At 49.4% G+C, this 23,483-nt stretch overlaps 1 protein-coding gene across 4 annotated transcripts in view; it reads left to right on the forward strand.

The window, feature by feature from the left end:
- Positions 1-23,483, forward strand: part of LHPP (phospholysine phosphohistidine inorganic pyrophosphate phosphatase) — a 151,361-nt gene that overhangs the window by 29,700 nt on the left and 98,178 nt on the right. For 2 of the 4 annotated variants that reach the window (XM_073019437.1, XM_007964340.3), the window contains exons 4-5: positions 5,059-5,122; positions 6,101-6,193. In XM_073019437.1, coding sequence (XP_072875538.1) covers positions 5,059-5,122; positions 6,101-6,193 — 157 coding nt within the window. Of the gene's footprint in view, positions 1-842; positions 1,975-5,058; positions 5,123-6,100; positions 6,194-9,865; positions 12,219-23,483 lie in introns of those variants that run through there. The other 2 variants (XM_038009678.2, XM_073019438.1) reach the window with 2 other exon arrangements.

Raw genomic sequence — 23,483 nt, forward strand, 5'->3', positions numbered from 1 at the left:
AAAAAAAAAAAAACAACAAACAAAACCTTAAATGTATTTTTGAGGCTGTGTTTAAAAATGGGGAGATTTTACACAAAATATCCAGATTTCTGGATTCTTTGAAGAATCAGAAGATCTGAAGATACTGAGCCTCACATTCCTGCACACACAGCGGCGTTGCTGGAGCCACTGCCTCCATTAGTTTCAGTTTACCACAGACCCCACCCCTCCCTGTTGTCCCTGTCTCCAGACCGCAGAGTCAGTTGCCATTGATCATGTGCCGTTTGTTGTTTTTTTCAAAGTAGAGAAGTATTTCTTCACGCTTGTTGTCTCTATCAAAAATGGGCAAGTGAAAGATGTTTCAAGAAATCAAAGAGGATTTTCTTTATAGTAACTACAAATTTCTAGTGTGTTCCTCATATAAATAAAATGGGTCCTGTATGTAGTCAGGGTTCCTCACTGACAGAGAAGCCCGAAGCTACAGAACATAGACATAGAGAGAGATTGACTGTGGAGGCTTGGCGAGTCCCAAAATCTGCAGGGTAGGGCTGGCAGGCTGGGGACTCAGGAGCGCATGGCCACGGAGTCCTAAGGCGGTACGCTGTGGAATTCTTGCCCGGGGAAGGTCAGTCTTTGTTCTAGTAAAGCCTGCAACTGGTTGGATGCGGTCCACCCACATGGCAGAAGGGAATGTACTCTCCTTCTAGTTCACCAGTTTAAATGTTAATCTCATCCAAAAACCCCTTCACAGAAACATCCAGAATAATGTTTGACCACATATCTGGGCACCGTGACCCAGCCAAGTTGACATATTAAATTAACCCTTGTAGTCCCTTTTTAAACTTACACCCATTGCAACTTAGGTCGCTGCTATGGAGCAAGCCACAGAACCTGGCCTCTTCACTCATTTCCCCGGGCCGACCCATTAGGCCTTTGAGTCACCAACACCCACCTCACTGGAGAACAAGCATAAGGAAGAAGCTCTGCTGTGATTCGTCAGTGTTAACACTTTTTTCTTTAAAGATGTCTCATGCCGAGCTTGGTGGCACACGCCTGTAATCCCAGCACTTTGGGAGGCTGAGGCGGGAAGACGGCTTGAGCCCAGGAGTTCAAGACCAGCCTGGGCAACATAGTAAGATTCCATCTCTACAAAAAAGAAAAAAAAAAAGTAGTCTCATAATTATTACAAACCACTATTCCAGATCATGGATAATAATAGTCAGAACAGTTATATTGTTGAAAAAGGAAAAAAACAAAAACGGAAGCAGTCACTTTCAGCTTTGTAATGCTGCAGCAAATGTCATAGTAGACAAGGATTTGTTTAGAGTGGGAGATGAGTGTGGTCTCTGCTGACGGGGGTTCTGGCTGTTTAAAAACCAGAGAAAGGAACTGGCAGTTTTGGGGGCTAGGTCCCAGCTTTTCAGGACAGTCCTAGGACCTGCAAAGAGCTGCCATCACTGTGCTGTCCTCGGCTGTGGGTCACTGCTGGTAAGGCCTGTCTACACTGCAGGACGCAGGGGCACAGGCTGAGCAGCTCCCACCAAGGGAGCAGGAGCAGCGGGTGGAGGCGCCGGGGCAGACTGTCCCTCTTCTGGAAATGGAGTGATTTACATTTGGCATCTGTTTGGACCGGAGAGTGGGAATTGGCTTTGTAATTTCTTCTGTCATGCCGCTCTCAGAAAATTAAGCTGTTTACCCGACAGACTATGGAAGGTTAATGGCTCTTCTGGGAAAGGTCAAGTGGTCATTTGCAGGGAGGCTGTGCTGAATAATCGGAAACGGCAGAAGAATAAAGCCTAAAAGCGCATCTGACTCCTCCTCCCGGGCTTCCCTGTTTCTTTCCAGCATCCATGGGTTCCTCTTTGTGGCTAGAACATTCGAGTCCTAAGTGGGGCTGCCATTGGCTGGGTTAAACCAGTCACAGGAGAAATACATCGCATCTCATGTGTGTGGAGATGACCAGACCTTCATATTAAAAAAAATTTTAAATGCTTATATTTGCTGTGTCTCTACAAAAATGTTTTCAGGTAACAGTTGGCCTCAAAATGCCTTTTTGTTTTTCTGAATGAATAAGGAATAAAGAAAAATTCTGGGCACTATAAAATCAAGCCCAGATTCAGTTTTTTAAAAAAGAAATGTTAAAGTTTCTCATTTTGATTTCTGGAAGTTCGTGTTCTCCTTAGACTCTAAAGATTAGCATGCAAAGACAAGGTTTTGATTGTGTATTTTAAGTTGCACGTTCAGTTTTTTTAAAATCCCATCCAGGACTAAATTTAAACATAAGAAAATCCAGGTTTCTTTCACTTTAGAAGAGGCTGCAGGGAACACGAGGCCAGCAGAAGTGGCGCGCGTGGGTCCCTTTGGGAGGTTTTGCCAGATGATGGGAGGTGCTTGCTCCCGTCCACCCAACCTCCAGCTCCTCCAGCTGGCCCCAGGGTAGCTGAGGGACAGGGGTCTGGGCCCAGAAGCCCCCAGAATCCTCAGCTCCAAACAGAGCTGTCCCTGTCACAGTGGAGTAGTTGTGTTGATTTCAGGTTTTCTTTTGTTGCTGGGTAAGCATTTCCCATGTGGGGCACTTTCTTTCCTCCGTCCTGGCTTACTTCCACACATCACTTCCTTAGGGAGGCCCTGCCTACCCACCTCCATGCCCTCCTTCTCCTGGCACAGGTGGGCAGGAGGAGACGAGGGTCGTGGCCTTCGAGGGCCTGCAGAGGGCCTTGCCTGTGGTGGCGTGGCCACCCTGGTCCTCAGCAGGGTGCTCCCTGGACCTGGACCTCCCCTTCATTCCTTTTCACTTAGTCTCAGCTTTCCATACCTCTCCTCCCTCCCTGTCCCCAGCCCGTCTCCCGCCCTGTTCAAGCAGACTGCCCATCACCTGGGTCCTGCCCTTGAAAATTTTTCTGTGGGCTTCTGTGCTTCCCTACCAGACTGTGAGTCCCTGGGGAGCAGGCCTGGGGCTGGGAGTGTCCCCGAGTCCTGCAAAGGATTGTGGAGCATCTGGGATCGTTAATGCCAAGGGGGACAAAGGTAACCTGGGCCATTTGCAGCAGCAGCCAGTGGAGGCCCCCGAACCTGTTGTCCCCTCACCATTTCCTGAGAACTCTGGACCCCACCAGGGGTCCAGAAAATCAGGAAATCATCAGACCAAAGTAGCTGATTGTCCAACTGGGAAAAGAAAAGGCAGTACTTTTTTAGGCCATGTAAATGCAAAATATACGTTTGAAGTCTGCGTCTAAGACATGAACTTAGAGATTTCTAAGCCTGTTTTTGGGGGTCACTCTAAAAAGGAGAGCATTTTCAGGTGCCCTCTCTGCGAGCCTGTTCACAGCATCCCAGCCAGCCTGTATCCCTGTGTTGTGACCCCAGAGCACAGAGCCTCAGAGGCTGTGGAACAGGCCTGGGGTTCACGTGGAGAGTCGCAAGCCCACGTCACGACAGGAGATGCCCACACCTTCAACAAACAGACTCCAAGCTCCAAAGATGCCTAACAGGGGGGTGGTAGGGGACCAGCCCTGGCAAGGCCCGGGTTTGGCTGAAGCTGGTACCTGCAGCCCAGCTTGTAAGTTTAGCCGGGAAGCGTCTGAGGCAGGCAGTGGAGGATGCCCAGGGGTGAGCGGTTCATCCAACAGGAGTGGCCGGGTGGCTTGTACAGCTTCAAGGCGTCAGGCCGGGCAGAAAGGGACAGGCAGAGTCCCCGGGAGTGGCGAAACTGGAGGAAGTGCACAGACCCGGGGGAGCTCAGTTCTCACACCCCAGGTGGTCACATAACACATTTCAACCCCCCAAATTGAACAGGACCGTGTTCATTTTTTCCTTCCCTCAGCTTATATCTTATTGCCTGTGTCAGCCTGGGCGAGCGGTTATTTATAATAATATTCTATCTCATCTGGGCAGCTTCTGCATGCAGGGTACCAAGTTAATAACTCTGCATGCGTTATTTTGTTCAAGCTTCACAGCAATCCATGAGGAAGGTATTGTTTGTTTTTCATTTTGCCCGTTTTACAGATTAGGAAACAGGCCCACAGGCGTAAGCACCCCAAAGCCACACCGTTAGAAGGCAGCGAGATCTGAATGCTGAAGTCAGCATGCGCTCTTCTTCCCTCTCGTTCTCTGCATACGTGCTTTCTCCACATCTCCCAAATCCGAAGGGCATGGCAGGAGGAGAGGGAAACTGATGTGATGGTGGATGGCAAAACATTTCAGTGGTTCCAAGAATCAAGCCCCCTTGCGTATTCTTGGGTTTCAGTGAATTGCGTCTTTAGAGCAGTGCAGGTTAAACCACTTTCTCCCCTCATTGTAGTCAGTTGACTTTGTTCAGCCAGAGCCGGGTCTGGCCTGCCATGTGTCTGGACTGTGGGTGTCTTGAGGCTCAGTGAGACGCCATCGTAGGGTGGGCCAGGCCGGGCTGCAACCAGCCACCAAGCCAGCACTGGGCTCAAAGAGCAGTGAGGCCACTTTGAAAAAGGAATGCTCCCTCATGCAAAGCCTGTCTCCACCTCCGTGAGACATGGGAGAAAATAGTTGTCTTCTCATAAAAACATCTGGCGCCCGTGAAACCTGGCACCTCGCTTGACCTCTGGCTAATAGGGGATGCAGCAGGGTGCTGTGGAACTAATGGAGTTCCCTTCTTCAGCCAGCAATTAGGGGTTAATTATTAGCAATTAGGGGTTCGCCACATGTCCTGTGGACCTGCTGTTCCTTCCCAGGACACAGGTCACTTGTCATTCTCTGTGTTAGCAACTGGAACCATCTGCCCTCCGGGTCCCCTGTTAATCATTGCAGCAGGGTCCCCAGGAGGCTGACAGCAGGGGCACATTCTGTGTGACCCATGGCGTTCCTGGAGCTGCTGGCTGCTGCGCTCTCCCTGCTGGGTGTGGCAGCCGCCACCGGGCTCTGTGGTGCTGGTCCCCTGTGGTCATTCTCAGCGTGGTGCCTGGACCGCCCCTCAGCCCCGGCTTGGCTCTGCAGCCAGCAGGACAGGCCCGGTGCTCAGCTGCCAATGCTTAGCATCCTGCGCTCAGCTCCTCGTGCTCAGCTTCCTGTGCTCAGCACCCCGTGCTCCCTTCTGTTCTCTCCTAGGCGTTACTACAAGGAGACCTCTGGCCTGATGCTGGATGTTGGTCCCTACATGAAGGCGCTTGAGGTACCAGCCCTGGTTCTGTCCCAAGCTCTCTTCAGACCTCAGGGCACCTGGGACTTTTTGGGTCTTTCTTGAGAAGAGGCTGTGCTTAATTAACGTATGAATGGCCTTTTGTGTTTCCACAAAGGCTGCCCTCCTATTCCGGGCTCCCCTGGCCAGCCCTCGCTGTCCTCCTTCCCCATCTCTCCCTCCTCATCTCTCCCTCCCCGTCCTCCAGTGGGCACAGCCCCCCTCCCGCCGTGGACCCTGCTGCTCTCCCAGCTGCTCTCTGCCACGCTCTTCTTGGGCTTGTGGCTTCTGTGTCAGTGCTGGCCACCGGTGTCGTTCCTGACCCTGGGCATCTGCAGCACCTCAAGCTTGGCGGGTCCTCACCGGCCTCCTTCCTAACTTCCCCTTCAGTTTCCAAGAGCAACTGAGGCCAGGCCTCTGGGAGGGGTTCCCCCAGGTCCACTCTGGCCCGGGTCCCATCAGCCGCCCCAGGTCAGCCTCATATCCCATCCCATCCTCACAGCTGTAGCAGCTCTTGCCTGCTTGCCGTCAGGTGGGAGGGAGAGGCAGAGGAGCAGATGGAGCCCCGGGCTTGACCCAGGAGGCCTGTGATGAGCTGGGAGTGGGCAGGGGAGAAGAGGGGAGAAGAAGGGGAGAAGGGATGAGAGGATGGAATTGCAGGTGAGTGAGCAGAGCACTGCTCTGCTGGCCCTTGGGAACCCTGTAGTTTTGCCAGCTGTTGGATGCCTTCTGCTGTGGGTAGGCCTTTGAGTGAATGGCAGGGTGTCTGGTGCTAGATGACCTGAGCGACCCGAGCAGCCCTTTCTGGAGTTGTGAGGCTCCTGCCTGTGAGATGTGTTCTCAGGCCCACAGCATCCTGCTTCTTCAAGGCCCTTGACTCTTGGGGGCACATTTGGGACAGGGTTTCTGTGGCTGGGCATACACCTGTTCCTTGATCCCAAACCCATGCCATATCCCTCTCTCTTTTCCCAGTATGCCTGTGGCATCAAAGCCGAGGTAGTGGGGAAGCCTTCTCCTGAGTTTTTCAAGTCTGCCCTGCAAGCCATAGGAGTGGAAGCCCACCAGGTAGGTTGGCGCCTTGTGAAGTGGGTCGGGGGAGACAGCCCTGTCAGGGAGGCCCTGGAGTTTGGAATGGATTGCAGGACCCAGGCAGCCTGTGGGGTTGGCCGGGCGGCCAAGCGTGGGCTCCCTGTGAGAGCTGACCTGGCTGGGAAGGAGGGGGAAGGCAGCAAATGAAATGCACTGAATAATTTCAACAGTGAAGTTACTTTCAATGTGAAAGCGAGAAGCGGAAATGCCTACGGCTTTTCCTGAGTTTTTGCTGCTTCTCTGAAAGGATAAGAATTGACGAGTCCTATCAGTGTATTAATATAGCTGGCTGACAAGACAGTGTAACGGCAAGATTACAACAATATGGAAGAAATAATAAAGTCACTCATTTTGCAACCTTTATATTTTGACTATTTTGGGATAGATTGCCTTCCAAACTTCTAAATTTTAGAAAGGAAAAAGAATCAGTTATGATTTTATTGTCTACACCTATCCCATCCCCACCCTAAGTGAGTCTGGCTTCATCCTCCAGCGAGTTTTTTCTTTCTTTCTTTCTTTTTTTTTTTTGAGTCAGTGTCTCCATTTGTCACCCTGGCTGAAGTGCAGTGCAGTGTAGTGGCGCAGTCATGGCTCACTGCAGCCTGGACCTCCCAGGCTCAAGCGATCCTACCACCTCAGTGCCCCCTTACCAACCAAGACCCCCCACTGAGTAGCTGGGACTACAGGTATACGCCACCATGCCCGGCAAACCTTTTTTTTTTGAGTCGGAGTCTCACTCTGTCACCCAGGCTGGAGTGCAGTGGCACGATCTCGGCTCACTGCAACCTCCACCTCCTGGGTTCAAGCAATCCTCCTGCCTCAGCCTCCTGATGAGCTGGGACTACAGGCGTGCGCCACCACACCCAGCTAATTTTTTATCCTTAGTAGTGACAGGGTTTCACCATGTTGGCCAGGCTGGTCTCCTGACCTCAGGTGATCTGCTCACCTTGGCCTCTCAAAGTGCTTGTGCTGGTGGCTCACGGTGTGAGCCACCATGCCCAGCCCCGGCTAACTTTTGTATTTTCCATAGAGATGGGGTTTTGCCATGTTGCCCAGCCTGGTCTTTAACTCCTAGCCCAAGCCATCCTCCTGCCTCAGCCTCCCAAAGTGCTGGGGTTACAGGTGTGAGCCACCACACACAGCCTCCTCCAGCAGGTTTTCTGAAAGATTGTAAGAAACCGGGCAGCTGGCATGGTGGCTCACACCTGTAGTCCCAACACTTTGGGAGACTGAGGTGGGCGGATCACTTGAGGTCAGGAGTTTGAGACCAGCCTGACCAACGTGATGACACCCCATCTCTACTAAAAATACAGAAAAAAAAAAAAAAATTAGCAGGACGAGGTGGTGCATGCCTGGTAATCCCAGCTACTCAGGAAGCTGAGGGATGAGAATTGCTTGAACCTGGGAGGCAGAAGTTGCAGTGAGCTGAGATCACGCCACTGCACTCCAGCCTGGGTGATAGAGCGAGACTCCTTCTCAAAAAAAAAAAAAAAGAAAAGGAAAGAGTCCACAGCTGCCCCAGACTGTCCTGCTGCCTCCTTGGAAGTGGGCAGCAGAAGTATGGGTTGGGGGTCCCCCAGGTGTCAAGCCTGGTGCGTGTTTCCCCCGTGTACATTTCAGTCCAGAACACTGGTGCCTCATGGTGCTTTGAGTCTAGACACTGTACCTGTACCTGCCCTGAGATCCATAGAGATGTCAGAAGATGCAGGCTCCCTGGAGTCCCCAGAAAACACCTGGGAAATGTCATGTTAATCTGTTAGAGAAGGAGAGGTTTGTGTTTTGAAAGAATGAGAACTGCAGCAATACATAACCTGGCTTTTTACTACCTTGCTTCATAGAGCAGAGTTTCTTTATTTTGAGAGATTTCAAACATACAGAAAAGTAGAGAGAATGATACACATCCCCATTATATCCATCACCCAGATTCAGTGGTTAAGATTTTGCCACGTTCCTTTCTTCTATCATCTTTTTTTTCCTTTTAAAAAATTTACTGGCTGGGTGCGGTGGCCCACGCCTATAATCCTAGCACTTTGGGAGGCTGAGGCAGGTGGACCACCTGAGGTCAGGAGTTCAAGACCAGCCTGACCAACATGGTAAAACCCTGTCTCTACTAAAATATAAAAATTAGCTGGGTGTGGTGGTATGCTCCTGTAATCCCAGCTACTCAGGAGGCTGAGGCAGGAGAATTGCTTGAGCCCAGGAGGTGGAGGTTGCAGTGAGCCGAAATTGCACCACTGCACTCCAGCCTGGGCAACAGAGTGAGATTCCATTTCCAAGTAATAGTAATAATAATAATAATAAAAAATTTACTTTTTTTTGCTGTCACATTTTAAAGCAAATCTCAATTGTATCCTTTCATATTGTAGCATGACATTAAAAAAATGGTGATTTTTAGAAATAACTACAATACATTAAAACCCCTAACATGGCCAACAGGCACACAAAAAGATACTCAATATCATCATTCATCAGGAAATGCAGATCAAAACCCCAATGAGATACCACTTCACACTAATCAAGATGACTGTATAGTTAAAAAAAAAAATAGAAAATAACAAGTGTTGCCAAGGATGTAGACAAATTGGAACCCTTGTCTATTGCTGGTAGGAAGGTGAAATGACAATGTTGCCACAGAAAGCCACTTTGTGGTTCCTCAAAGTTAAACACAGAATTTGCCATATGACTCAGCAACCCATTTCCAGGTCTATACCCAGAAGAACTGAAACAGGTGTATCAAACAAAAACTTATACACCAATATTCATAGCAGCTCCATATACAGTAGCCAAAAGGTAGAAAAAACCAAGATGCCTGCCCATCAACTGATGAAAGGATAACCAAATGTGGTGTGTCCATACAGTGGAATATTATTCAGCCATAAAGAGGAATGAAGTTCTGACACACGTTACAATGTAGATGAACCCTGGTAACATTATGCTAAGTGAAGGAAGCCAAACACAAAAGGACACCTATTGTATCCTTCCATGTATAGCAAATGTCTAGAATGGGCTAATCCATAGAAATGAAAAGCAGATTAGTGGTTGCCAGGAGTCAGGGTTGCATGGCAATGGGGAGTGCTGCTTCAGGGTATGCGGTCTCCTTTTGGGGTGATACAAATATTCTGGAACTGGGCTGGGCATGGTGGCTCACACCTGTAATCCCAGCACTTTGGGGGGCTGAGGAGGGCAAATCACTTGAGGTCAAGAGTTCGAGACCAGCCTGGCCAACATGGTGAAACCCTGACTCTACTAAAAATACAAACGTGAGCCAGGCGTGGTGGTGGTGCACGCCTGTAATCCCAGCCACTTGGGAGGCTGAGGCGGGAGAATTGCTTGAACCTAGGAGGTGGAGATTGCAGTGAGCTGAGATCGTGCCACTGAACTCCAGACTGGGCAACAGAGCCAGACTCTGTCTAAAAAAAAAAAAAAAGAGAGAAAACAAATATTCTGGAACTGGACAGTGGCGATGGTTGCACAATGTTCTGAATGTGCTCAGTGCCAGTGAACTGAATACTCTGGTCACAGTCATAAATTTTACGTAGTGTGTATTTTACCACAATAAAAATGTTAAAACCACCTAAAAAATTAACAGTGATTTTTGTTAGTATTATTTAATACTAACGCATATTTAAATTTATTTGACTGTCTCAGAAATGCTCTTTGACCGTTGATCTGTTGGAATCCAGTCTGAAGAAGCTCCGTGACTCGTGTGAGGTTTTCGTTTCCTCAGCCTCTCTTTTTAGCCTTCCATCATGGAACATTTGAAATGTCTATGTCAGTAGAGAGGGCAGCTCAGGGAACTCCTAGGTACCCATCACTGTGCTTTAATAATTATCAACTAATAACCCTTTAAAATTGTTTTCAACTTTTCATTTTGAAGTAACTTGACACAAAAAGTTGCAAACATAGTACAAAACGTTCACATGTGCCCTTCACCAGCTTCCCCATCATCATCCAACGATGATAAAACCAGGAAATCAACACTGGCACAAGGCTGTTAGTTAACCTAGAGACCTTATTCAGACACCATCAGTCATCCCACTCATGGCTTTCTGGGGACACATTGCATGTAGCAGTCATGTCCCTAGTGTCCTTTATCTGTGAACTCTGATCACCAGTTGTCTTCCAGAGTTCTCCATTGTCATTACAATTTGTCCCTTTTAATAAGTATCTTTTTTTTTTTTTGAGCAGGAGTCTCACTCTGTTGCCCAGGCTGGAGTGCAATGGCCCAATCTTGGCTCACTGCAAGCTCCACTTCCCGAGTTCAAGTGATTCTTCTGCCTCAGCCTCCTGAGTAGCTGGGATTACAGGCACCCGCCACCAAGCCTGGCTAATTTTTGTATTTTTAGTAGAGATGGGGTTTCTCCATGTTGGCCAAACTTGTCTTGAACTCCTGACCTCAGGTGATCTGCCTGCCTTGGCCTCCCAAAATGCTGGGATTACCAGTGTGAGCCACTGTGCCTGGCCTTAATAAGTGTCTTGTGGGAAAGTACTTTGACACTATGTAAATATTCTCTTTCTGATCATTAGTTCTAATTTTGGCATCTCTTGATAATTTTTTTTTTTTTGAAGCGGAGTTTCGCTCTTGTTGCCCACGCTGGAGTGCAATGGTGCCTCAGCTCACCACAACCCCCGCCTCCTGGGTTCAAGCAATTCTCCTGCCTCAGCCTCCTGAGTAGCTGGGATTACAGGCATGTGCCACCATGCTCAGCTAATTTTGTGTTTTTAGTAGAGACGGGGTTTCTCCGTGTTGGTTAGGCTGGTCTCGAACTCTCAACCTCAGTGATCCGCCCACCTCGGCCTCCCAAAGTGCTGGGATTACAGGCGTGAGCCACTGCGTCCGGACTTCATTGGTGTATTTTATGTGTGGCCCGAGACATTTCTTCTTCCAGTATGGCCCAGGGAAGCCAACAGATGGGACACCCCTGCTCTAGAGGTTTATGACCAAAATACTGTATGTAAAGCTGCTAGGAATAATTCTTTTTTGTGGGTAGTATTCCACCAAGTGGACGCTCTATGAATTCATTTTCATTTTGATGTTTAGGGAATTGGCTTCACATTTACATTTGTTTTGCACTTATGTAAAATATTTATATGGTTCTAAAATCAGATCCACAAAGCAAGACATATTCAAGGAAGTCTAACTTCTGTTCTTTTCCTTCGATTTTGTTTTTACCTGTCTCTTGTAGGTAGCCATGTTTATAAATATCATAGCTGTAAATATTTTATAAAGATTATATATTTTTTTAATTTAAAATATAAGCAACTATGTATATATTTGTATTCCCCTCATAGGAAGAATTTAAGAGACAATAAATTCTCAAAATAATTTGCTTTATATATAGAGAGAAAGGCTAATGCTTTAATCTGAGTTTAAAAATCAATATTTAAAAGTTTATAAGTAGGCTGGGCATGGTGGCTCACACCTGTCATCCCAGCACTTTAGGAGGCCAAGGAGGGCAGATCACCTGAGGTCAGGAGTTCGAGACCAGCCTGGCCAGCATGGTGAAACCCCATCTCTACTACAAATACAAAAATTAGCCAGGCATGGCAGCAGGTGCCTGTAATCCCAGCTACTGAGGAAGCCGAGGCCGGAGAATCACTTGAACCCAGAAGGCGGACGTTACAGTGAGCCGAGATCGTGCCACTGCACTCCAGCCTGGGTGACAGAGTGAGACTCTGTCTCAAAAAATAATGTAAGTGGTATGATCACAACCATCTCAAACAGCCCCCTTCCCCCAACCCAAAACCCAAACAAAAACAAAACCCTGCCACTGCCCGGAAAATAAGACCTGGCCGTGCGCAGCGGCTCATGCCTGGAATCCCAGCACTTTGGGAGGCCAAGGTGGGCAGATCACTAGAGCCCAGAAATTTGAGACCAGCCTGGGCAACATGGCAAAACCCCGTCTCTACAAAAAAAATGCAAAAAAATAAATAGGCAGATGTGGTGGCATGTGCCAGTGGTTCCAGCTACTTGGGAGGCTGAGGTGGGCAGATTGCTTGAGCCCAAGAGGTTGAGGTTGCAGCAAGCTGAGATTGCACAACTGCACACGAGCCTGGGCAACAGTAAGACCCTGCTCAAAAAAAAAAAAAAAAAAAAAAAAAGAAGGAAAGGAAGGGGAGGGGAGGGGAGGAAGGAGGGAAGGAGAGGGAAGGAGAGGGAAGGAGGCGAGACTAGCTGTCCAGATGGCATTGCTGGTGATATTTGGATGGTCTGACCTTGGGTGTTCTCCCTGCCCTTTTTCTTTTGGCATTTTCAGTTATTTTCACAGTCAGATTCTTTCACATTTCAAATGAGATGCAGCTCATCCCCCAAAGGAGACCCCTCATGGGGGTCTAGTGAATCTGGGTTTGTCATTTTTGGATGCTGGGGCCATGCGTCCGCGAGGGAGTGGGGCTGTGGATTCCTGGCGGGTCACCGTGGCTGCTCGCGGTTTTGGTCACTGCGGCTGCCATCCACCCTGAGCATCTGTGGCTCTGGAGAGCGAAGGACTTGTTTTCTCCGGTGGCTCCGAGCATATGTGGCAAAGCTGTGTCTCATTTACCTCCCACATCATCCTCGTCTCCCACCCTCATGTGACATTTCTGCCTGTCCCTTTGACAGTGGAGCAGCAACTGCATGTTGCGAACGTCCCCACCCTGCCGTTTTCCTAAAATGCTCACTAATGTTATTTGATGCTCAGGATGTGTAGACATTTTAAAGCAGTATTTCAAGATAAGGCCGTTTCAAATGAATGTGTCTTATGCACAGGGTAGTAATTCTCTGTTCCTGGCTTTTTTATTTTTAATGAAAAATGCCTGCAAGGACTTCTCTTGCTGCTGAAGTGCCAGGCTGTGGCAAACCTTACGTTTTTCCAGATGCTTTAATCAATAAAGTTATCATCAGTCATTTCCCTTGATGACTGCTGCTTCCCGAGACCCTGACCTGCTTCTTGCTGCTGAGTTTTCAGTGTGCACTCAGAATAGACGTAACTCCCCAAATCCAATTTTCATTTTAACCTTCCCTCAGTAGCCTAGAAATCACAGATTGCTGGTATTACACTCATAGATTGGAAATTCAAACCTTTTAGAGGCAACCTGGCCCTTTCTAGGATCCAGTAATAAGGCAAAGAATAACAGACCTTAAAGGTTACTTCTAGAAATATCTAATTCTCACGGTTTAAGCTTCTGAATCAGTGGATGGTTTTATGGTTTCATGTGAAGGTTTTGGCAGTTTTCCATCATCATAAGAAGTTCTGTGGGATGCAGGTCATGCAGATTTGGTGGAGACTGAGACTGTTCAAACCAGAGCACTTAGTTATATGTAGCAGCCAAGGAGCCTGGTCCGGAGGGGCCCGTTTCACAGGTGAGGAGCCTGAGGCTTAGAGATGAAATACCCTGTCATAGGTGCTTTGCATTCCCACCATGAGGTAAAGGCAGGATTTCTCAGGCTGGGCGCAGTGGCTCACACCTGTAATCCCAGCACTTGGGGAGGCCGAGGTGGGTGGATCACGAGCCCAGGAGTTCGAGACCAGCTTGGGTAACATGGTGAAACCCTGTCTCTACAAAAAATACAAAGAATAATGGCATGGTGGCTGGCACATGCCTGTGGTCCCAGCTGCTCAGGAAGCTGACGCACGAGAATCGCTTCAATCTGGGAGGCGGGAGATGGCACCACCACTGTGCTCCAGCCTGGACAAGACAGTGAGACCTTGTCTCAAAAAAAAAACAAAACAAAAAACAAAAAAAAAACCCGGATTTCTCAACCTCGACACTTGACGTTTTTGGGCTGGATCATTTTGTGGTGAGGGAATGTCCTATGCATTGTAGGGTGCTAAGCAGCATCCCACTGTCCACCCACTACATGGGACCGCCCCCTTCCTAAACTGCGAAACCAAAATTGTCTCTAGACATTGCCAGATGTGCCCTGGGGAGAACCGCAGCATTAAGAGAACGGTCACAGAGAACTCTAGTACTGAACCCCAGATTACTTTGCCAATGAGGAGTGAAGCTGGGCTCCAAACCATCGTCTTCCAACCGCATCCAGTGCTCTTAGCCATAGCCCAGTTCTCAGGAAGGGCCAGCGGCGCAGCAGAATTTCTTAGGGAGGTGAGGAGGTTAGGGAGGATTTCAGGTGGGGGGATAGGGAGGATTTCATATTGGGGAGTAGGGAGGATTTCAGGTGGGGGAATAGGGAGGATTTCAGGTGGGGGGTTAAGGAGGATTTCAGGTGAGGAGGTTAGGGAGGATTTCATATTGGGGGGTAGGGAGGATTTCAGGTGGGGGGTAGGGAGGATTTCAGGTGGGGGGTAGACAGAATTTCAGGTGGGGGGTAGGGAAGATTTCAGATTGGGGGTAGGGAGGATTTCAGGTGGGAGAATAGGGAGGATTTCAGGTGGGGGGTAGGGAGGATTTCAGGTGGGGGGGTAGGGAGGATTTCAGGTGGGGGAGTAGGGAGGATTTCAGGTGGGGGGGTAGGGAGGATTTCAGGTGGGGGGGTAGGGAGGATTTCAGGTGGGGGGTAGGGAGGATTTCAGGTGGGGGTAGAGAGGATTTCAGGTGGGAGGTAGGGAGGATTTCAGGTGGGGGGGTAGGGAGGATTTCAAATTGGGGGGTAGGGAGGATTTCAGGTTGGGGGGGTGGGGAGGATTTCAGGTGGGGGGTAGGGAGGATTTCAAATTGGGGGGTAGGGAGGATTTCAGGTGGGGAGTAGGGAGGATTTCAGGTGGGGGGTAGGGAGGATTTCAGATGGGGGAGTAGGGAGGATTTCAGGTGGGGGGTAGGGAGGATTTCAGATGGGGGAGTAGGGAGGATTTCAGGTGGGGGGTAGGGAGGATTTCAGGTGGGGGGTAGGGAGGATTTCAGGTGGGAGGTAGGGAGGATTTCAGATGGGAGTAGGGAGGATTTCAGGTGGAGTAGGGAGGATTTCAGGTGGGGGGTAGGGAGGATTTCAGGTGGGAGTAGGGAGGATTTCAGGTGGGGGGTAGGGAGGATTTCAGGTGGGGGGTAGGGAGGATTTCGGGTGCAGGGGTGGGGAGAATTTCAGATGGGGGGGTAGGGAGGATTTCAGGTGGGGTGGAGTAGGGAGGATTTCAGATGGGGGGGTAGGGAGGATTTCAGGTGGGGGGTAGGGAGGATTTCAGGTGGGGTGGAGTAGGGAGGATTTCAGGTGGGGGGGTAGGGAGGATTTCAGGTGGGGTGGAGTAGGGAGGATTTCAGGTGGGGGTGTAGGGAGGATTTCAGGTGGGGTGGAGTAGGGAGGATTTCAGGTGGGGGGGTAGGGAGGATTTCAGGTGGGAGTAGGGAGGATTTCAGGTGGGGGGTAGAGAGGATTTCAGGTGGGGGGTAGGGAGGATTTCAGGTGGGGGGTAGGGAGGATTTCGGGTGCGGGGGTGGGGAGAATTTCAGATGGGGGGGTAGGGAGGATTTCAGATGGGGGGGTAGGGAGGATTTCAGGTGGGGGGTAGGGAGGATTTCAGGTGGGGTGGAGTAGGGAGGATTTCAGATGGGGGGGTAGGGAGGATTTCAGGTGGGGGTGTAGGGAGGATTTCAGGTGGGGTGGAGTAGGGAGGATTTCAGGTGGGGGGGTAGGGAGGATTTCAGGTGGGTGGGATAGGGAGGATTTCAGGTGGGGGAGTAGGGAGGATTTCAGGTGGGGGGGTAGGGAGGATTTCAGGTGGGGGGGTAGGGAGGATTTCAGCTGGGGGAGTAGGGAGGATTTCAGGTGGGGGTGTAGGGAGGATTTCAGGTGGGGGAGTGGGGAGGATTTCAGGTGGGGAGGGTAAGCAGAGGCTGCCGTGATCCCTCAGGACCTCCTCATGGCTTGTGCCCTCAGAACTGCCTTGAAAAATGGGGGTGAGGTTTGTAGGCTTATCCAGAAGCCTGGCCATATAAACTGGAGGGTGCCCTACCATTTCATTCCATGATTCTCAGGGCATCAGTCCTAACTATAGGGGTCTACGGACAGTCTGTACCCCTAGGGGGAGGCTGGTGAGTGGGGAGTGCATGTCCGTCCACATGGGGGCAACTCTGGGCCAGTTCTTCCTGCTGTGGCCTCCCTCCCCCATGGGTTTTTCCACTGAGGCCTCCCCGTGAACTCTGTTGACTGAGCCCCGCCTCCCGGCCGTGGGCATTTTCTTTGGGTGTCAGTGTGGGGATGACCCTGCTCAACTCCTGACTGGGAGCAGGCTGGCCTGCTGAGCGGTGCCCACTTCCAGCACTGAAAGAATGGGCCCAGGAGGGGTTCAGTCCTCCTGCATCCTTGGTTTGAATTGGAAACTCTTTCCACCGATGCCTGGCACCTGGCATCTAGCCCTGCAGCTGTGGGTCTGAAACTGACAGGAGTTGCAGGAGCTTCCGGCCCTGGCCTTGTCTCTGTGATGTGTCCTAGTCATAAGGTGCTGTGAGACCTCATGGCTTAGTTTTCCTTCAGAGTTTTTCTCCCTTGGAGCCTTTTTTTTTTTTTTTTTTAGTAGATTTTATTTTCTTCTCAAAACACAAGTATTTAAAATATCTGATTATGAAGCAACTCATGCTCATTAAAGGAGCTAGGAAAAATTCAGAAAAGTACAAGAAAAAAAGAAACCACTCATCATCCCACCAGCCTAGAATAACACAAATCATGCTTGATCTTGCCAACTTTTTGTGTCTAAATATACATTTTTAACACAAAATTGGGATAATCTTGTATCTGCTATTTGAAATCTGAGTTTTCCCCCTTAATATCCTATTGGGAACAATTTTTTTTAACTTATATTTTAGGTTCAGGGATACGTGTGCAGGTTTGTGATATAGGTACATTGTATGTCTTGGGGGTTTGCTGTGCAGATTATTTTGTCATCCAGGTCATAAGCGTAGTACCTGATGCGGTAATTTTTCAGTCCTCACCCTCCTCCCACCCTTTACCCTCAGGTAGGCCTTGATGTCTGTTGTTGCCCTGTGTCCATGTGTATTCAGTATTTAGCCCCCACTCATAAGTGAGAATAGGTGGTATTTGGTTTTCTGTTCCTGCATTAGTTTGCTTAGGGTAATGGCCTCCAGTTCCATCCCTGTTGCTGGAAATGACATGACCTTATTCTTTTTTAGGGAACAGCTTTCTTTGTGCTTATGTAGGCACTTTAACAAAGCAGTTTTCACAGCTGCGTACTATTCCACTGTTCAGACTCCCGTCATGTTCTTGACCATTCCCTGTTGATGGAGATGAGAATGCTTTGAATTTCACTCTTGCGCATAACCCTGATGACTACGTCTTGTATGTACATCCTCTTGTACATTTCTGATTATTTGCTCCAAATCCTAGCGATGTGACTGGGAGGCTGTGATGCGTGTTGCTTATTTCTGTTTCAGAAAGGTGTGTCCAGTCACCTTCATCACCTGCTGCGTATACAGCTGCTTGTTTCCCCAAGTCCTTACCAACACCGTGATTTCTGGCTTTTTTTTTTTTTTTCAAGTAGTCATTGAGTTTTGCTGTTAGTCTTATTCCTTATGAGGGTGTCCGACCACAGTGACAATCACTCAGCATCGCACTGTCTCCAGGTCTCCGTGGGAGCCTGGGTTCCTTTGGGGCCTAGGTCCAGGGCTCATCCTAGAGTGAGCCGTCATCTCAAGGCATCTCCCTGGGGGATATGAGCCCCCTGGGGCTGCAGTTACAGACACTGAGCTCACTCCACCTTCACTATCCAGCCCTGCTGCTTCCCGCCCTAATCCTCCTGGCAGAGCCCCAGGATAAGGAAAATATTTGTGAACCACGGAAGCTCTTCGGCGCTGGAAGTTTGCACTCCAACGCATTGCCGCCTGTTAGACAAGGTTTCCCTCCAGCACCTAGGACGTTGAAGAGGACACCAGGGCAGGCAGGCAGATGTGTAAGAGGGAGGATTGACAGCTGTGGGGCCCGACCCAGGACACCTGCCCCTGAAACTGTGGCGCCTCCCTCCGGCTCTCTGGATTCTGGGTTCTGGGGGGTCCGACCTTTCATTTTTTCTCCACCTCACCCCCAACCATGTTGTGTCTGAAAGGAAGCGAAGCCCAGCCCTGGCAGGTGGAGTATTTTTATTTCCCCTGACGGTGCACCTCCTGACCTCTATCTTCTTGCCAGTGATTTTTTAAATCCTAAATGATTTGGTAATAATTGCTCCTCCTTGCGTGATTATTGCCCTTCACCGATAGTAAATCTGGGAATCCCCCGGGATCCTGAGTGCACTTTGGTATGCGGAGCCCACAAGCTGGCCTGGACAGGCATCGCTGCTCCGGGCAGCTGTGCACCCCGCCAGCCCTGGCGTCCCGGCCCCCAGCCTCCGCCTCCCTCACCAACAGCTTCCCGGGGCTCTGCCTGGATGCAGCCTCGCTTTATCCCACAGAACCTCCATGCTGTTCCTGCATGAGAACTCTTCCTCCGAGTGACCATGTTCCTCTGGTCCTGTCTCCGTGGGCCACATCCACAAATGTCCCAGCCCAGGAAGAACCGAGAGTCTCTATTCTGGGAGGGAAACGTGTGTGCTGTCTGGTTGTGTGTGTGGGAGGAGCATGCACAGTTTTATTTTCCCCAGAAGCAGGGAGGTATAGGATGACATGTAATATTTGAAGACCCGTTCCATTTCCAAGGAACCTTCTAGCAGGATGGCCCTGGAGTCTCTGGCAGCAGAGGACATGGTCCTGAATTGGAGGGCTGTGAATGTTCACCACGGACCTCACAGTTTGAAGACAACTCCTTGAGAAGGGCAGAGGGGACTCGAACACGGGAGCTCTGGCCAGCCCTGCTGCCAGATGCCAGCAACCATGGGGGCTGCCCAGCCAGCCCTGGCTTTTCCTGACCCTTAGAGTGCCCTGTGTACGTGCAGCGGACACTGGGGCTGGTCCCATTCCAGGGAGCACGCGGTGCCACTGGCTGTTTCTTGCCTGGCCAGGAGCTGGTTTGATAGACACAAAAACCTCATTTGGATTTGGCAGGATTTTCCCTAACATCAGTCATTCTGGAAAAAGCACTTTGAATTTTTACCATATCTGGGTATTTTTACCGTATCTGGGTACTTGCCACTAGCTCTATTTACTTCACATTTCTTAAAATTGATTCATTTTATTACTTAAATAAATGTATTTTAAAAGGAACTTTTGATGACTACTATAAATGGAAAACCAGAATCTCTCACTTACCATAATAGATTAATCTAAAAATAAAGACCACATGGTTACATTAAAATGTATGTCCTTGCTCTGCCTGGAGTCAAATAGTATGTCACCCGTGTGCATGACACACTCTGGGAAGCACAGGGGTAGGGGGAGGAAAGACCAGAGAAAATCTGTGCAAAGTATGAAGTATAGAGCACCACACCAGGAAGACGTGGTTTTATTTCAAGCACCTTAAGTCTCGAAGTGGCTTGCGGCTACCAGCAATTGGCAGAATTCTCAACATTGCAGCCCTCAGCCACCTCCTCCGAGCTCTCTCTCAGCACCACCATCCCCTGTGGCTTCTCTGAGGGAGGCCCCTCTGGCCTCTGCTTGACTGTGATACCTGACGAGTCCATGCCAAGTGGCAGAAAAGCTCCGGGTTCAGCTGAAACTACCTCCCTGGCCTCAGGGGGCCTCACTGGCTCTGTCTTTGTCCTTTACCAGGACTCCTGGTGATTCCTTGGTTATCTGAAGGCCTGCTTGGACACAGTTCCCAGGACAGTTGCTTCAGGTTTATATGCGTGTGCTTTCTGGAATTCATGGCATGGCCTGTCCTGGTGAATGGTGGGGAGATGGATAGTGAACACATGTGTGGTAGCCCCTGCTGGGTGTATCCCACCTCTCCTCTGTGTCCTACAACCTGCTTGACTCCTTTTGCCTATCAGACAGAGCAAAGCTCAGAACTTCACCTCCTCTGGGAAGCCTTTCCTGACCACCCCCAAGTCCAGTAGGTCAGGAGATCAGGCCTCACAGCCTCCTGTGCGTTATCCCAGGCCCTGATGATGAGACTGTGGAGTTACCTGATTAACGTCTGTCTTTAGCTCTTGTCGTGAGTTCCATAAGGGCTGGGACTCATCTGTCTGATTCACACTGTGCGCCCACTGCCTGGCCTGGCACCGGCCCACGAAGGCCCCGGGCAAAGGTATCAAGTAACCAAAGCAAGGGCGCCTGCTGCAGGTCGTCGGGCCTCTCTCTCTCTCTGCTGTGGTGAGATAGAGAATTTCCTCAACAAAACCTTTCCTCATGTTTCTGTTTCCTTTTTAACATGTTCAGATAACTTATTATGTCCTGGCCCTGTGCTGGGTGCTTCACTAAGATGATTTCCTTTAAACGCTGCACCAGTTATACCCATTTTATAGATGGAAGTGGAGGCTGGCCCAAGGTCACACAGCCAGCAAACAGCAGAGCTGGGATCTCCACCCCGCTGCTCTAGCTCAGCGTGAGACAGGAGTGAGTCTGTGTGTCCGCTGGCCACATCAGGCCCAGCCCCCCTTTCTGTGGTCCCCTTCCCCCAGATGGAAAGCAAATTTGGACCCATCCTTGCAGGCAGAGTCCAAATCGATGGGCCCCACACTCAGTAAGACTCCCCCGGCTTGGGCATGCTTCACAGTCCTCGTTTCATTTTGTCTTGATTTTGGTTTGTGTGTTTATCGGTCATCCCCACTTAGCATCTGAATTCCAGGGAGGAGACCTGTAGTTTTTTTGTTTTTGTTTTTGTTTTTTGAGACAGAGTTTTGCTCTTCTTGCCCAGGCTGGAATGCAGTGGTGCAATCTTGGCTCATTCTCCTGCCTCAGCCTCCCAAGTAGGTGGGATTATAGGTATCCGCCACCATGCCTGGCTAATTTTTTGTATTTTAATAGAGACAGGGTTTCACCGTGGTTGCCCAGGCTGGTCTGGAACTCCAGGGCTCAAGTGATCTGCCTGCCTCGGCCTCCCACAGTGCTGGAATTACAGGCATGAGCCACCGCGCCCAACCTATTTTGAAGCTTTTAATCAGATATTGGAGTAGGGCAGTGAGAGAAGCTGGTTGGGTTTTTTTTCTTTAAAATTATTATTACTTTTTTTTTTTGAGACCAAGTCTCACTCTGTCACCCATGCTGGAGTTCAGTGGCACAATCTTGGCTCACTGCAACCTCCACCTCCCAGGTTCAAGCAATTCGTGTGCCTCAGCCTCCCAAGTAGCTGGGATTACAGGTGCATGCCTGGTTTGTATTTTTATTAGAGACAGGTTTCACCATGTTGGCCAGGCTGGTCTCGAATTCCTGACCTCAGTTGATCTGCCCATCTCATGGGATTACAGGTGTGAGCTACCACTCCCAGCTGTTTTTTCTTTAAATTACATGTATTTATGTAAAAAAAAAAAAAAAAAAAAAAAAAGAGCATGACTCCATTTAAGCAATAACACATGTTAACGTGGCGAAAGAAGACCCACAAATGACTGACATTTCGGCCACACTGGTGGGGACTGTACGACTCCCTCCACTCTACGTGGGTGACCAATGGGAAGTCTTGTCTGTGACTCATAAGTGTGTTCAGACACAGCTGGCCTTGCCATAATGCAGAGCACTCATCTGCTCAAGACACATTTGCTGAGCATCAACTAAGTGCCAGTTGTCACCCGGATTCCTTGTCCTGAAGGAGCTCCTACTTCTGGAAGGGTGGGATGAGCAGAGTCCATTATGCACTATGACATGGGTGGCACCAGGGTGCGATCCCAGAGTGCTTTGGGAGGGCCACGCAACCCAGCCTGGGGGCAGGGGAAGGGTGGTGGTCACCGGAACTGAGTCCTGAAGGCCTGGGAGGAATTAGCCAGCAGAGGAGGGAGCTGAGCAGGCAGAAGGTCAGCACATGCCCACAAGCTGTTTTTCTGGTGTTGATGTGTATTTCCAGCTATTGTCATTTTCCCTCCCCCTGAAGGACTTCTACATTTCTTTTTTTTTTTTTTTTTTTTTTTTCTGAGACGGAGTCTAGCTCTGGAGTCACCCAGGCTGGAGTACAGTGGCCAGATCTCAGCTCACTGCAAGCTCTGCCTCCCAGGTTTATGCCATTCTCTTGCCTCAGCCTCCCGAGTAGCTGGGACTACAGGCGCCCGCCACCTCGCCCGGCTAGTTTTTTAAATATCTTTTAGTAGAGACGGGGTTTCACTGTGTTAGCCAGGATGGTCTCGATCTCCTGACCTCGTGATCCACCCATCTCGGCCTCCCAAAGTGCTAGGATTATAGGCTTGAGCCACCGCGCCCGGCCGACTTCTACATTTCTTGTAGGGTAGATTTCTAGAGCAGCGGGGTGGAGATCCCAGCTCTACTGTTTGCTGGCTGTGTGACCTTGGGCCAGCCTCCACTTCCATCTGTCAAATGGGTATAACTGGTGTGGCATTTAAAGGAAATCATCTTAGTGAAGCACTCAGCACAGGGCCAGGACATGATAAGTTATCTAAATGAGCCAAGATTGCACCACTGCACTCCAGCCTGGGCAAGAAGAGCAAAACTCTGTCTCAAAAAAACAAAACAAAACAAAACAAACTACAAGTCTCCTCCCTGGAATTCAGATGCTAAGTGGGGCTAAGTGATAAATACACAAACCAAAATCAAGACAAAATGAAATGAGGACGGTGAAGCACGCCCAAGCCGGGGAATCTTACTGAGTGTGGGGCCCATCGATTTGGACTCTGCCTGCAAGGATGGGTCCAAGTGGTGATAAATTCTTCCTCTTCGGATGTCTGAAATATCTTTATTTCATCTTCAGTTTGGAAAGGTATTTTTGCTGGGTACAGAATTCTAGATGGGCATTTTTTTCTTTTACTGCTTAAAAGATGGCACTCCACAGTCTTCTCACTTGCATTGTTTCCAACAAGAAATCTAACATCTTCCTTTCTCTGTATATAAGTATATAACATGTCTCTTTTTTGTCTGTTTTATAAGATTTTCTCCTTGTCACTACTTTTGAGCAATTTAATTATGGTGTGCCTTAATACAGTTGTCTGTGTGTTTCTTGTGTTTGGTGTTCATTGGGATCTTGGATCTGTGGATTTATTGTTTTTATCAAGTTTGGAAAATTTTCAGTCACTATTTCTTCAAATGTATTTGTGTCTTCTCTCATCTCACTTTTTTTTTTCTTCTAATTTTGAGACAGGGTCTTGCTCTGACGCTCAGGCTGGAGTGCAGTGGCACGAACAGAGCTCACTGCAGTCTCAAACTCCCAGGCTCAAGTGGTCCTCCCACCTCAGTCTCCCAAGTAGCTGGGACTACAGGCTTGAGCCACCACATCTGGCTAATTTTTTAAATTTTTATAGAGACAGGGTCTTGCCGTGTTGCCTAGGCTGGTCTTGGACTCCTGGGCTTAAGT

Source organism: Chlorocebus sabaeus, chromosome 9 (assembly GCF_047675955.1).
Source record: "Chlorocebus sabaeus isolate Y175 chromosome 9, mChlSab1.0.hap1, whole genome shotgun sequence".
NCBI classification, from domain to species: domain Eukaryota; kingdom Metazoa; phylum Chordata; class Mammalia; order Primates; family Cercopithecidae; genus Chlorocebus; species Chlorocebus sabaeus.